At 31.4% G+C, this 16,517-nt stretch overlaps 1 protein-coding gene across 1 annotated transcript in view; it reads right to left on the minus strand.

Annotated features, from left to right (window-relative positions):
• Positions 1-16,517, minus strand: part of ABCA13 (ATP binding cassette subfamily A member 13) — a 504,928-nt gene that overhangs the window by 223,541 nt on the left and 264,870 nt on the right. Inside the window, exon 42 of the mRNA XM_031957225.1 lies at positions 14,678-14,783. Coding sequence (XP_031813085.1) covers positions 14,678-14,783 — 106 coding nt within the window. The remainder of the gene's footprint in view (positions 1-14,677; positions 14,784-16,517) is intronic.

Genomic DNA, 16,517 nt, shown 5'->3' on the forward strand with positions numbered 1-16,517 from the left:
CCTTCCCAAGATTATAGGAACAGGTTTGTGACTATAGATAGAGAAGCAATATTAAATAGTGAGATTAAATAGGGAGATAGTGAGATTACTGAAGAGATTAAGATTTGCATCTCACTTCTATGACTTTACTACCTGTGTGGTATCTTGCAAATTACCTCTCTGATGCAGTTTTTTTCATCTGTCAAATGAGAAAATTTTACTAGATAATTCCTTCCATTTCTACTAAATCCTATGATTTTAACTTTACTGCTGACTACAACAAAGCTTTAAGAAGTGAGTTAACAGGGGAAATTCACCCAGATTTCTAACACTATTTGGTCATTATCACAATTCAAGATGACAGAACCAATAAACCTAACTAGAAAAGTATTTTATTAAATTATCATTGATTGTTCACTCTTACTTGGGGGGGAAGTATATATATTGTGTGTATATATATTCTTGCCATTCTCCAAATAAATCAAATACTAATTCATTTACTTAAATATTACTCGCAATAGCCTAAAATGTTTTCTTCCCGGGTTTGGGAGATCTACAAATCCTTTAAAAACAGAAATTATATTTGCTAAATTCAATTTATACTGCATAGTGAATTTTTGAAATGATATGAGTTTAATAAGTTTTGATAAAATATGTATTAGTTATTTGACACAACTTTTGTATTGCATATGTTTTAAAGTGTGATAATATTCAATTTTAATGATGAAGATTTTAACCTATTTTCTTCTGATTAGTTTACTCTGGTTACTCTAATTCACATTTTGTGTGAAAATGAATTTTCCCCCCAGTCCCTCAGAATATTTTTCATTACTATTCTCCTATGCTTGCCAGGAATGGTTGCCGGGTGGAAGTTGTCAAGGTCAAGTGTACTGTCCAACTCTATTTTTGTTCTATTATGCTTTAATAAATTGTATTTGAGCAATTCTCCCTGTAGTGTGCTCTCTGTTGTTTGGACCTAATATGGAAAACAAACTTTCTTTGACATATAGAATTAGCAGAAGCTAGCTTTCCTTAAAAGCAAAGGAATTTGTGAAGTTTGAAAGGAAAAGGGAGGTTGAAGGAAGAGATCTGATGTTGATTTTATTAAAACAATAAATCACATGTGTAGCTATAAATAATAAAATCATATATACATGTATATATGAACATGGGAATAGGGACTATGTTTATGATTTCAATGATATAAGAGACAGTCAAGTGAAGAAACTATTTACTAATGCAGACCTTCTCTGAAACTATAGTCTTCTATAGTTGTTCAGAGGACTAAGATGCTAACTAATTTGCCCAGGGTCTTGGACAATATGTAATACTATTTTATTAATGTGTATTAAAAATAGAATTTCAAACCATTTTTTGTTTCAACAATACATTTACATTTATTATCCCATGCTATCTAGAGAGAGAAAGAGCATTATGTCAGTAAAATGTATGATATTTTTGTAGTACCTGCATTCATCCCACAAAAAAGTTAATGAATTAATCATACATGATATTGTTCAATATTATCAAGATAAGAAGCAATTAGAAGTGAACTTACTTTTAACAAAATAAATTTTTACACTTTAAAAAAACTAGCTGTTCATAAATTAAATTTGAGGATTTAAAATTTAATTTTAACTTGCATGCCTTGATACTTTGGCCTTGTTTCACAAAGGGAATTAATTACAAAATGGAAAGTATAGGGTTTTCGGTATGTGTAGAGAGATGTAAATATGGTTTTCTAAGCTTATACTGAATTTGTTTCCATTGCTATGGGTCACATACTGAAGGAACTCAGGTATCACAAACAGGAAAAAAAAAAAAGAAAAAAGAAAATGTTATCTGATAACATAATCTGCTATGGTCATAAATTGATTGGTATATCGAGAAAAAGGAGGGATTTTATATGTATATACACATACATGTTTATGTGCCTGCATATATATACACACATGTGTGTATGGCCAAAAAATGTAGAGATTTTAAAAAGCAAATATCTCATACAAATGAGATAAAAAAGAAAGAAAAATAGATATGAAAGAAGCTAATGGGGAGAGAACAAGTGAAACTAAAATCTTACCATCATTGGGAGTGGGTTAAAGAAGAAAAAAATATACATATGTGTTTATGTATGAAAGTCTTCTAAATTCAGAAAAAAATAAGAGAACAAGGGGATGAACAGGAGATAAGGAAAGGATTCTTGAAGGGTGGGAAGATTAAGTAATAGGAAGGCCACTTTTTTTTAAAAGTTCCAAATCACTAATAGAAAAATTTAAATTAAAGCAGCCCAGATTGTATCACACACCTATCAAGTTACAAAATTGACCAAAAAGGAAAATGACAAACATTGGAATGGCTGTGCTAACAGTAATTCCATATTGGTATAACTGTGAATTGGTCCAGCCATTCTGGAAAACAACTTGAAACCATTCTCAACAAGTTACAAACCTGTGAATACCCTTTGACCCAGAAATAACATTGCCAGGCCTATTTTCTAAACAAGGGGGGAACCAAATGTACAAAAATATTTAGACCTATCCTTTTTGTGACAGCAAATAACAATATTAAGGGTAGGGGGGAAGTTTCCAGCAACTGTGGAATTACTGGAGAAATTGTGTCATAAGACTGTCATAAAACAGTAAATGATGAACAATTTTTCAAGACTGAAGCATTTTGATCAATTCAATGACTGACCGTGATTATAGAGCACTGATGATGAAGCATGATTTCTACCTTCTGACATAATACTAAAGGATTGAAGTTCCTTATATGTAAGGACATATAATTTTGGGACATGACAAAATTTAGAATTTGTTTTGCTCTTTCTAAATAGATATATTTATTACAACAGTTTTGTTTCTTTTTTCTAATGAAAATGAAGAAAGAAAAAAATTGTTAATGAAAAACAAAATTACATATAAAAGAAAAAAAAGTGTTCAATATCAACTTGGTGAAAATAAGTGAATATAGATAAAGGACCTAATTAATATTATAAGTTATTTAACATGTAATAATTATAGTTATTTATAGTCAACAAATTTTATTTTATATCAGTTAATTAGCATCCCATTGAATGAGAAAATTTGGCAGCTGATCAGATATGTGGAGTAAAGAACAAAGAGAAGTCAAAAAGAAAAAATGTTGCAGATTTAGATGATTTAAAAAATGGGAGTATCCTTTGACAGTAACAGGAAGCTTGGAAGTGGGATATGTTTGAGAATAGGAAAGATTGAGAGATAAGAAATCTGGTTTGAGAGTATGTTGTCTTTGAAATATTAATGGGACACTAAATTCATATTGTAACAGTTACGAGAGACTCCAGATCTATACAGAGGTTTAGGAGTCACCTGTAAAAAAAATATCAGTTATACAAAGGAGAGAATAGGAGATCAAAGAAAAAGAGTATAGAGAAAAATAATCAATTCAATAATTAATAATACACAAGCCAGCTACTTTTCTTTAGAATGTGATGCATATATAATTTTATGGAAAAAATATAACCACAACTTCCAGGGTGGAGCCAAAAATGGCAGAGAGTAGATAGGACTCTCTGTAACCTCCTCTAACCTCTCAAACCAATAGCAGTTTAAGCCTCTAACCTGATTTTGAAGTCAAAGAACACAAATATCTGGAGTACAACACATTTCTAAAAGAAGATACCTTTGAACAACTTCAGGTCTGTTTCAAAAGTGCAGTGGGACAGTGTGCCAAGCCCAGAACACAGCACAGGGAGACAGGGCAAAAAGCTGGGTCCAGGAGTCAGAAAATTGTAGTTCCACGCACCTGCGAATCTTCTGTGAGTTTCTTAGGTTACACTGTCCTCCTTGCAAGTAGGTGATTTAGTAGATTTGCTACTAAAGGCAAATTGTAAACCACTGAGAACCGGGAAAATACCAGACTTAACCGCCATTACCTAGCACCAGAAATCAAATTAAAAGCAGCTATACCTCTTTTGCATTGAACAAACCTCAAGCCTTTAAAAAAAAAAAAAAAGAATAACAAACAAGAAAGAACCCTCACTATAGATAGCTTTTATGGAAAGAGAAAAGAACAGAGCTCAAATCTTGAGTTTTCTAAAAACAAAGCAACTCCAGAAGAAACCCCACCCCATGACCTGATCCCCATTTCACAAGGCTTTCTTCAAAGATTGCATAAAGGATCTTAAAAGAGAGTTAGAAGAAAAATTAAAAGAAAAATGGGGAAATGAAATGAGATCATTGCAAGAAGGAATGGAAAAAATGGAAAAAGAATGCAGTAAACAAAAATAATTGGTCAATTACAAAAGGAGCTAAAAAAGGTAACTGAAGAAAATAATACACTAAAAATTTGAATAAATGGAAATGAATGACTCAATAAGACTTCAAGAATCAATCAAACAAAAACAAAAAAGAAAAGAAAAATTAGAAGGTGATATGAAATATCACCTAGGAAAAACAACTGACCTAAAAAATCTATATAGGAAAGACAATCTGAGGATTATTGGGTTTACTGACAGCCATGATGAAAAAAAAAAAAGAACTTAAACCTTATCTTACAGGAAATCATAAAACTGCCCTGATATTTAGAATGAGAAGGTAAAATAGCCATCAAAAGAATTCACCAATCACCCCCTGAAAAAGGCCCCAAAATTAAATCCCCAAGGAATATCTTGGCTAAATTTCAGAATTATTATACCAAGGAAAAGATATTACAAGCAGTCAGAAAGAAACAATTTAAATACTGAGGAGCCACAATTAGGATTGCCCAGGACCTAAAAGCTTCCATCTTAAAGGATCAAAGGCCCTGAAATCTGATATTCTGAAAAGCAAAGGTACTGGGATTATAGCCAAAAATAAACTATCCAGCTAAAATGAGCATTATCTTTCAGGGAAGATGGACATTCAATGAAATAGGTGAATTTCACCTATTCCTAATTAAAAGACCAGGACTGAACAAAAAATTTGATCTCCAAACACAGAACTCAAGAGAAACCACAAAAGGTAAAAAGGAAAGAACCCTTGAGAACTATATTTCTGTTATGGGTATACTTAGAGAATGCAGGTATACTTTGATTTTATTATGATAATATGAAAAAGAAACTAGATATGGAAAGGGGATCATACTGGAAGAAGAGGAAAAAGGAGGCAAAATAAGGGAAATTACATCTCACAAAGAGGCAAAGAAAACTATTAGATTTGAGAGAAAGAAGGGAGTGTATAAGCCTTGTGTGAATTTTACTCTCATCAGATTTGGCTCAAAGTAAGAATATCAGACATATTTGGTTTCATAAAGAAATTTTTTTTTACCTTATAGGGAAGTAGGAGAGAAAAGGGGAAAAGAAAAGGAAAGACTAATAGAAGGGAAAATAGAAGAATTAGGGGAAAGGTATAAAAAAGGAAAAGGGCTCTAAAGGGAAAGGACTGTTTGGGGAAGATGGTCAACAAAAGCAAAATACTGGGGAGGAGAGAAGGAGGATAGGAAAGAAAAAAAAGCGTAACCTAGAGTAAATAAGATGGCAGGAAATACAGAATTAGTTGTTTTAACTGTCAATGTGAATAGGATGAACTCCCCCATAAAATAGAAGTAGATAGCAGACTAGATTAAAAACCAGAATCCTACAACATGTTGTTTACAAGAAACACATTTAAAACATAGTGATACATATAGAGTAAAGGTAAAGGCTGGAGGAGAATTTACTATGCTTCAGGTGAAGAAAAAAAAAAAAAAACCAGGGGTAGCAATCCTAATCTCAGATCAAGTAAAAGCAAAGATAGATCTAATTAAAAGAGATAAGGAAGGAAATTATATCTTACTAAAGGATACCATAGATAATGAAGCAATATCGATACTAAACATATATGCACCAAGTAGTATAACATGGAAATTCCTAGAGGAGAAGTTAAGAGAGATGCAAAAAGAAATACACAGCAAAATTATACTAGTGGGGGATCTTAATCTTGCTCTCTCAGAACGAGATAAATCAAATCACAAAAAAAAATAAAAAAGAAGTTAAGGTAAACAAAATGTTAGAACTTTTAGGTATGAGAGATCTTTGGAGAAAGTTAAATGGAGATAGAAAGGAGTTTACTTTTTTCTTAGTGGTTCATTTAACTTATACAAAAATTGACCATGTGCTAGGGCATAAAAACCTCAAAATCAAATGTAGAAAGGCAGAAATAGTAAATGCAGTTTTTTTTTTTCAGATCATGATACAATAAAAATCACATGCAATGTAAGGACAAGAGAAAATAGACCAAAAAGTTATTGGAAACTAAATAATCTCATCCTAAAGAATGAATGGGTGAAATAGCAAATCATAGATACGATTAATAATTTTATCCAAGAGAATGACAGTAATAACACAATATACCAAAATTTGTAGGATGTAGCCAAAGCAGTAATTAGGGGAAATTTTATATCTCTAGAGCCTTACTTGCATAAAATAGAGAAAGAGAAAAATCAATGAATTGGGCTTGCAACTAAAAAAGCTAGAAAAAAGAACAAATTTAAAACTCCCAATCAAATACCAAACTTAAAATTCTAAAAGTAAAAGGAGAGATTAATAAAATTGAAATTAAAATACTATTGAATTAGTGAATAAAATTAAAAGTTGGTTTTATGAAGAAACCAACAAAATAGATAGACGTTTAGTTAATTTGATTAGAAAAAGGAAAGAGAAAAATCAAATTGTTATTCTCAAAAATGGAAAGGGAGAACTTTCCACCAATGAAGAGGAAATTAGAGCATTAATAAGGAGTTACTTTGCCCAACTTTATGCCAATAAATTTGATAATCTAAATGAAATGGAGGAATACCTACAAAAATATAGATTGCCCAGATTAACAGAATAGGAAATAAATTACTTAGTCCCATTTTAGAAAAAGAAATATAATAAGCTATTAATCAACTCCCTAAGAAAAAATCCCCAGGACCTGATAGATTTACATGTGAATTCTACCAGACACTTAAAGAACAATTAACTACAATACTATATAAACTATTTGGAAAAAATAGGGAACAAAAGACTTCTACCAAATTCCTTTTATGACACAGACATGATACTAATCCCTATTAACCCCTAAACCAGATAGGACAAAAACAGAAAAAAATATAGACTAATCTCCCTAATGAACATTAATGCAAAAATCTTAAATAAAATATTAGCAAAGAGATTACAGAAAACTATTCCCAGGATAATACGCCATGACCAAGTAGGATTTATACCAGGAATGCAGAGCTGGTTCAATATTAGGAAAACTATTAGCATAATTTATTATATCAATAATCAAATTAACAAAAACCATAAGATTATCTCAATAGATGCAAAAAAAAAAAAGCATTTGATATAATCCAACACTCATTCTTATTAAAAACACTAGAGAATATAGGAGTAAATGGACTTTTCCTTAAAATAGTTAGTAGCATCTATTTAAAACAATCAGAAAGCATCATATGTAATAGGTATAAACTGGAACCATTATCAATAAGATCAGGGATAAAACAAGGTTATCTACTATCACCATTACTATTCAATATTGTATTAAAAATGCTAGATTTAACAATAAGAAAAGAAAAAGAGATTAAAGGAATTAGAGTAGGTAATGAGGAAACTAAATTGTCACTCTTTGCATATATGATGATATACTTAGAGTACCCTAGAGAATCAACTAAAAAACTAGTAGAGGTAATCCACAACTTTAGCAAAGTTACAGGATACAAAATAAATCCACATAAATCATCACCATTCTTTTACATCACTAACAAAATCCAACAGCAAGAGATACAAAGAGAAATTCCACTTAAAATAACTGACAACAGGATAAAATATTTGGGAATCTATCTGCCAAGGGAAAGTCAAGAAATATACAAGCAAAATCTCAAAACAATTTCTACACAAATAAAGTCAGATCTAAACAATTGGAAAAACATCAAATGTTCCTTTCCAAGAGCACTTTGATAAACCCAAAGACTCAAGCTTTTGTGACACAAATTCACTATTTGACAAAAACTGCTGGGAAAATTGGAAACTAGTACGGCAGAAAGTAGACATTAACCCATATTTAACACCATATACCAAGATAAGGTTGAAATGGGTTCATGATCTAGATGTAAAGAATGATATTATAAGCAAATCAGAAGAACATAGGATAGTTTACCTCTCCAGTCTATGAAAGAGGAAGGAATTTGTGACCAATGAAGAACTAGAGATCATTATTGGTCACATATTGGCTGACAGGAAAAGAAAATGATGAATGTTGGAGAGGATGTGGGAAAACAGGGACACTGAAAACAGGCAACACATTATTGGTGGAATTGTGAACGGATCCAACCATTCTGGAGAGCAGTTTAGAATTATGCTCAAAAAGTTATCAAACTGTGCATACCCTTTGACCCATCTGTGTTTCTACTGAGCCTGTATCCCACAGAGATCTTAAAGGAAGGAAAGGGACTTGTATGTGCAAAAATGTTTGTGGCAGCCCTATTTGTAGTGACAAGAAACTGAAAACTTAATGGATGCCCATCAGTTGGAGAATGGCTGAATAAATTATGGTATATGAATGTTATGGAATATTATTGTTCTGTAATAAATGACCAAAAGAATGATTTCAGAGAGACCTGAAGAGACTTACATGAACTGATGCTAAGTGAAATGAGCAGAACCAGGAGATGATTATACATGGCAACAAGAAGACTGTACAAGGATAAATTCTGATGGATAGGGCTCTCCTCAACAATGAGATGATTCAAATGAGTTCCAGTTGTTCAGTGATGAAGAGAGCCATCTACACTCAGAGAGAAGACTGTGAGAACTGAGTGTGGATCACAACATAGCACTGTCACATTTTCTGTTGATGTTTCTTTGCATTTTGTTTTCTTTCTCAGGTTTTTTTCCCCTCTAGATTCAATTTTTCTTTTTCAGCAAGATAACTTTATAAATATATATACATATATTGGCTTTACCATATGCTTTAACATATTTAACATGTATTGGACTACCTACTATCTAGACGAGGGGCGGGGGGAAGGAGAGAAAAATTTGGAAAGAAAGTTTTGCAAGAGTCAATGTTGAAAAATTACCTATGCATATGTTTTGAAAACAAAAAGCTTTAATTAAAAAAAGAAAATACATAACCACAAAAATCTTTAATTTTATTAGGATGGGTTAGGTGGTCTTGGAGACCTTTCTAAGGTTAAAAACTTCGGCAGGCTATAGCCAACTTATCAAAGAGCCTCTCTAAACATAGCTAGACTGATGATGAAAGACTATAATAAATGAAAGACCATAATCCATGACTTTCCAGTGAGGTAAAATCTTTCTACCTTTCTAGTATCGTAATTCCTTTTAACTTTAGTTTTCTGAAAACCCAGTCTCATCATTATACCAAAAGAAGGCACTTGGGTAAGTGAAGGTAGGTAGGCATGATGAATATTTTATCTAAAACACTTTAAGAAACTTTTCTACCACCTCTCCTGAACTTTCAAAGGTACCATTTTTATTTTTTTAAGAAAGATTATTTGTAGTATGTGACCAGTTTTATAAATAAGGGCAATTTCATTCCAACTTTGTTGTAATGTATTCTATTCTCTTTTCCAATTTCACAATGGTATATTTCAATTGATTTTCTAAACTACATTTTTCCCAGTTACTAAATTGTGATTTACATAACAAATAAACACTGTGCCTTTCATCCCAATGTTTTATAATCGTCATTTTCAATGCTATAAACTCCTAGCTGCCCCCACCTTCTTGAATTCAACATCATTCCATTTTATATAACATTAGCTTTTATTACAACTACTATTTTACTTTTACAATATTTTTATTGTCTTTGATAAACTAAACTAAATTTAGATTACAGAGTAGTGATTTTTTTTTAATTAATAGATGAACCCCATAAAGACAGCAACCTGCTGTAGCAGGCTGTTTGATATTAAAGTAACATTTAATTTACCATTTCTCAAGAAAATGTTTGTTATATTTAGCCCAAACTTACAGATTTTTGATGAAACAATTTAAGCAATTCTCTTATAATATAAGGAATGCTGAAGGAAAATGATTCATTAGAAGCTACCAATGACCTTTGCCTGAAAATTGGCCTTAAAAATGAAATCTATCTATTAAGTGAAAATAAAAATAGAAAGAAAGATAAACCTTGAAGTTTAAAAAAGGGAGAAGTAATGGATAAAAATGGTATAAATCATCTATCTGGAAGTACTATTTATTTTTTAAAATAAAATGCAAATTTATATTTAAAATGGAAAGCTAAATTAAAAATAAATGAGACAAGAATATTCTCACAAAAATCAGATTCCCTGTAAGACACTCATATTTCATTTAAGTCTTATACTCTCCTGCTTTCCTGTTTTAGATGAAAAAAAAAAAAAAAAAAAAACATATCTTCTTGTCCAGAGATCAGAATAGCAATAGGTTTATAGAATCTTTCCATTAACATGAGAAAGGTATTCTGTAGATACAGTTCAATAATTCAAGACTCTGTGATTTAATCTCTCTATTTATTTTCATCACAATACCTCCATTCCTTTGGGGATGAATTTTAAAGCCAAAAAACAAATAGATCATAAAAATAGATGTGGATATGTGGATATGTAATGTATATTATAATATGCATGTGTATTTTATATGTACTTTACATATACATATATACACACATATGTACATGTATACAAATATAATTTACTAGTGTTGATCTCAATACCTCCATCCCTTTGGAGACAGCTTCACAAGTTTTGTAGCCAAAAACAAACATAAATAGGTCAGATATATAGGGTGGAAAGTACAAGGTCCCTTCTACCTTCTTTTCTTATAATTTCTTCCTTGTCACTGTTTAATTAATATGCCTATAAATGTATTTAGTAGCTCTCTCTTGTTATGCACAAACACCCCAGAGTCCTCTGGAAAGACTGGAAGATTAGTATCATAGACAGCACACTGACGATGGAGTCAGGAGAGTAATATTCCTATTCCACACCTGATGATTACCCCCTTGGGACCTTGAGCAAGTAATTTCACTTACCTAAGCCTAAAGCTCCTCATCTGTAAAATGAGATGTTTTGACTCCATCACCTCTTAAGTCCTTTCTAATTCTAGTTCTATAATGCTGTGTTTCTCTATCAGATAACTAACTCCAGGTTTTCATTGTGAGAAATGATGGAGCAGAGATCTGGACAAAATAACAGAGCCCATCCAGTGTTATCTTCTTTGTTCTAACAGATGTGGAAAGTAAATTAAGACAGAGATGCTGAATAATTTGTCCAAAGCCAATTGGTTGATTAATAGCAGAATGGGGCTATTACTTATGGGTTCTGATTCCTAATCTGATGTCCCAAGTCAGGAAGACATACCCAGTATGGCCCTTGTGAAACAAGGTGATTTCTTGATTTAAGGTAGATTAGTATAGAATTCATGCTATTTCTCATTGCTCTTACATTTTAACAAGACTGCTTGCTTTAACGGGTATGAAATAGACCTGGGATCTCCACACTACACAGTGCTGAAATTCCAAATTGATTTCTAGTACATTTTACAATCAGACTCAGACTACTAAAACAATCCTTTTAAGTACAGAGATTAAAAAAATAGGTGGGAGGAATACCTAAATTCTTTTCTTCCTAGAAAATGCCATTGAATTGACATTTTGCTATTCTGCAAGGTTTAACCAGGATTATTGCAGCTTTATCTGCTTCTTTGAGAGATAGGTCAGGAAAGGGTAATTACTGTAACTTTTGACTTCCATTTGATTATCTTCACTCCTTTGCTGTGGTTCTTCTACTTCACTTGCCTCCATCAAATATGAAGGAGGGACAGTAAACTTCCTCAAATTCATCCTTCTAACAAAGGGGTTTCTTACAGGTCATTTCAATTAACCTTTTATCATTCACATATGAAGATAATTGGGTTCACCTATCGAGTAGAAAACGTAGATTGAGCTATTTTTCTAGTCAAAGAAAAGAATTTGTACAAATCCTCCTCACTTGGAATTCAAGGGCATCTATTGGATTAGAATAGTAGTCTGGAATCACTAAATAATTAAGCTAGCTATCCCATATAGAAACCACATCTGTTGGAAATCAAAATAGCAGGTATAAGGAATTTGTACAGATGTATATTCAGGACAAGGAAATAACTCTGAGCAAGACTGGTACACATTTGTTTCAGAATATGAGCTGTAGTTGAAAAGGATGAATGATAATGTTTTTGAAAGAATGGGAACAGGAGAGCAAGCTGGTGATGCTATGACAAAATTATTTCTATATTTTAGGAATATCCATTTGAAACTATATGGAAGATTAATTGGAAAAAATAAAAAGAAGTAGGAATATAAATTAGTAGACTATTGCAATACAACAAGAAAATTTTGATGTCCCCCTAAACTATAGTAGATGCTGTGCAATTGGAGACAAAGAGATGGAAGTTATACATGTCAGAGAAGTACAATTGACAAGAGTTGGCAACAGATTGAATATGAAAGTTGATGGAGAAGGAAAGGTCAGTAGAAAATCCAAGGGTGCAAACCTGAGGGACTAAGTGGACAGTAATGCTATCAATAAAACTGAAGATATTTGAAGATTTGAAGATATACTGAAGATTTGAGTTTATAAGACCAAGAGTTCCAGAGGCAGATATAATGAGTTTTTATTTGAACATATTGAATCCAAGATGGCTATGGACTAAACATATGTAAATGTCCAATAACTGGTAATGGAAGGCTCAATTTCAGAATATAGAGGAGTAGATGATTTTGCCAGTAAAATGTAACCTATAATGGAAGAGAAAGCACTTTTTGGTTTTTTTCTGTATGTATTCATTGTCTGATATTTTACAAACCACAGAGTGACTTCTTGATAAACATTTATTGAATTAAATTATTGAGTTAAGGAAAACAAGGAGCTATAAGATAATATTAGAATGGGTGTTAATACGAATATTTGAGCAAAGATTTTCAAAGTCAGATTAAGGTAAAAGAATGAAAAAGCTGAAAACATGACCTGTAAATTCCTGAAAGAATGAAGACTTATATAAGGAATATTTGAATTTCATTTACCCAATGTTTCCTACTGTCTTTTGTGGAAAATAGCAATAATATTGTATATAAAACCATATTATTTAGTTCAACTCAACAAATACAACTGAAAAAGCATCAACACAATTACTTAAACTTATCATTGTTTAAAAAGAAAATTCTCAGGGGGCAGCTAGGTGGTGCAGTGGATAGAGCACCAGCCCTGAAGTCTAGAGGACCTGAGTTCAAATTTGATCTCAGACACATAACACTTAATAGCTATCCTCAATTGTCTTAGGAAAAAAAGAGAGAGAAAGACTTTTCAGATAACAGAACCTTCTCCATGTGCTATTTTGACATATATGATATTTTTAAAATGTTTTCATCCATTTACTTGGTAAGTTAAGGTTCTAGTAAAATATTAATTCTCATTTATAAATTCAGTGTATCTTGATTTATAAAAATATTCAATTAATCAATGAGTAATAAGATATTTTCAAGAAAATGTGAAATCAAAATAATTTTTAATCATTGTATATTGAACTATTCATTAATGGAAATCCCAAAAGTATCCTGAAGAGAGCAACCAGAATGATTGAATGCTTTGAGTTCATCTAATATAAGAATCAACTGAGGGAACTAGAGATATTTTAGGCTAGAGAAGGCAGAAGGATATTATATCTGTCTTCCTGGTTTTGAATGGATCTCCAACAGAAAATGGAAAAGAAATGAGACTTATTCACCTTCTCTACCAGATATGAGAACTGAAGAAAAAGATGTAAGTTACAAAGAAGCACATTTAGGACTGATTATAAAGAAAACTTTCAAACAAGTAGAGCCATTGCAAAAGAGGATAACCTTTTTGGGCTACAGTACAGGATTGTTTTGATGTGCATCAGACTAGTGGACCATTGATGTCCTTCTCAAGGCTTTGATTCTAAGAAACCTTAGTATTCCTTAAACTATCAATTTATCTTTCCCTGAAGGAATTTCTTTTTTATTGTATTATTTTATGGAATTTATTGAGTTACCTAATTAATAGGATTGACTCTTCCAAATTGATGCCAACAATATGAACTCTTTGGATTAATTAATATTACTATTCTGTGTACATAGTAGATACTTACTAAATATTTACTAAACTAAATTAAATTGGACCCTAAGTCACAAAATCATAAAAACAGTCATTAGGAAAATTACCTATCCACATGAAACCATTGAGCATTTCACTCATATATTATTCTGCCCATAAGAAAAACATGAATATGAATATAGACATTTTTAAAAGTCTTAATTGTTAAATAATTATAATTTCTGTAAAGTTCAAACATCTCATCAAAATCCACAAAGATGCTAAAGACATCCATCTGAAGACTACATGAAGTGGCTTGCAGATTGCCCAAATAAAAGAGTACTTTTTATGAGTCAACATTCTTTCATCTTTTTTATCTCTTTACCTTAATAAAGCTTTTTCAGGGAAATAAAAGGGGGATAAAACATTGAAAAATGCCAGGAGTAGGAGAGATGTTACACCCAAGACCGACTTGAGTTATATATATAAAGGTGATAATAATAACTCAGTTTCACATGTGTTTAGAAGATGTGAGTAAAAATGAATTTGCAAAAATAAACACTATAGAATTCATAAATTACATTTTTATTAAAATAATGATACAAATAATTAATTGCATACTTACTATTGTCATGCAGTTGTTCTGTGCTTCTTTCATATTCAGAGTCTATGTCTATTGTATCAGGAATATATGTTTTGTTTTTGGAGTCTTGCAAAAGCTTCAAAAATACCTTTTAGAGACAAAAATAAGGCTATAATTATTATGGATTTGATAATAGTTTTCATTTATATACCATCATTGTAAGAATGCACTTTTATGAATTTTTCTTTTAACTTTTCCTTTCAATTCCTGGAATTTGTGGACTAAATTATTCCTAGGATGACTTCCAAACATATATCATAATATATTTATTCATTCATTAAACAAATGTGTATTAGGCATATTCTCTATACAAGGTACTTTTCTAGGCAGAGCAATTGTTAAAGCTTGATTTCTTCCCTTAATAATAATCTTCATAAAAATGAAAGGGAAAACAGCTCTCTACCATAAATAACTACAATACAGAACAATAAATAATAAAAACCTTAAGAACAGTACATGGAAAAAAGAGGGAGACATCCCTTCCAGCAGAAGTGCTCAGAGAAGGTGCCATAAAAGAGGTGTCTTTGAAACAGAACACTAGGAGCAACTAGGTGGTGCAATGGATAGAGTACCAGTTCTGAAGTCAGGAGGAACTGAGTTTGAATCTGATCTCAGATTTAACACTTCTTAATTGTGTGATCCTGGGCAAGTCACTTAACCTCAATTGCCTCAGCAAATAAGAAAAAGAAAAAAAGAAACAACACTAAATGAGAAAGGTAAAATATCAATAAGTATAGATACAAATAATTCCAAGTGGAGTGACTGAAACAAATAATCTGAAGATTCTAGCAAATAACAAGCACAATTTATCATGAAATCTTTAAGGGAAAAGAAAAAGGCCACAAGTACCTTGAACACTAAGTTTTTCATGAGGAAATAAACATCTGATAACTCAAGAAACTGTGTAGGAAGTTGCTCAATGAAACAGATTAATTTAACAAGACCTCCAAAATAATCACAGTAGTCTAGTGTAGGTCTCCCCATTTGACAAGAATTATTGGAAAAATAGGAAAGTAGCTTGACAGAAATTAGGTTCAGATCAATATCTTACCCTACTACATTCCACAATAAGTTCCAAATAAATATATAATCTAAAGAAACAGATTTTATATTCTTTATGAGGAAAATAATTGAAAAGAATAAGAATTACCTTGAAGAAGAGGTAATAAGAGGGAGGGAAATATTAATAAAACAAGAGATAGAGACTTAAAAGAACATCAAAATTGTGAAAAAAATTCTAAAACAATTAATGAATAAAAATTTACTAATATAAGAAGGAAAGATAATGATAAGGCAAAAATATATTCACGAAAATGAAAATAGGATGGGAAGAGAATAATGATTTTATTGAGGGCCTACCAACAGTGAAATTCTCTTAAGCAGAATAGATTGGGATTTTCCTGCAACAAGATCTTCCTGCCTGTAAGGTAAGCTTTCTATCTACTACAGTCATTACCACTCTCACAGTAAAATCTATTGAAAGTCTAACATCCAAGAACTATAGAGAGTCAACATAAGAACATATAATCCAAAAACACTTAATGAGGAGTAATGGAAAATGTGATAGAATAACATATTTTGTTAGACTTGACTAATATGTTGCTTTTCTTATTACTTTTATTTAATGTTACACCTATCATTTGTGGCTTATAGTAATAATGAAGTTTATGGTGATAATGAAAATATTTGTTGGCATTCAATCATTTTAGTTAAGTTTGATTTTTGTCTCCATATTTAGAGTTTTCTTAGCAAAAATATTGGAGTGGATTTCAGGAATTCACCTTGCAGAAATAGGCTTTTTCTAACTGTTAGTGTTAAGTAA

This window comes from Sarcophilus harrisii, chromosome 1 (assembly GCF_902635505.1).
Source record: "Sarcophilus harrisii chromosome 1, mSarHar1.11, whole genome shotgun sequence".
Classification (NCBI taxonomy): domain Eukaryota; kingdom Metazoa; phylum Chordata; class Mammalia; order Dasyuromorphia; family Dasyuridae; genus Sarcophilus; species Sarcophilus harrisii.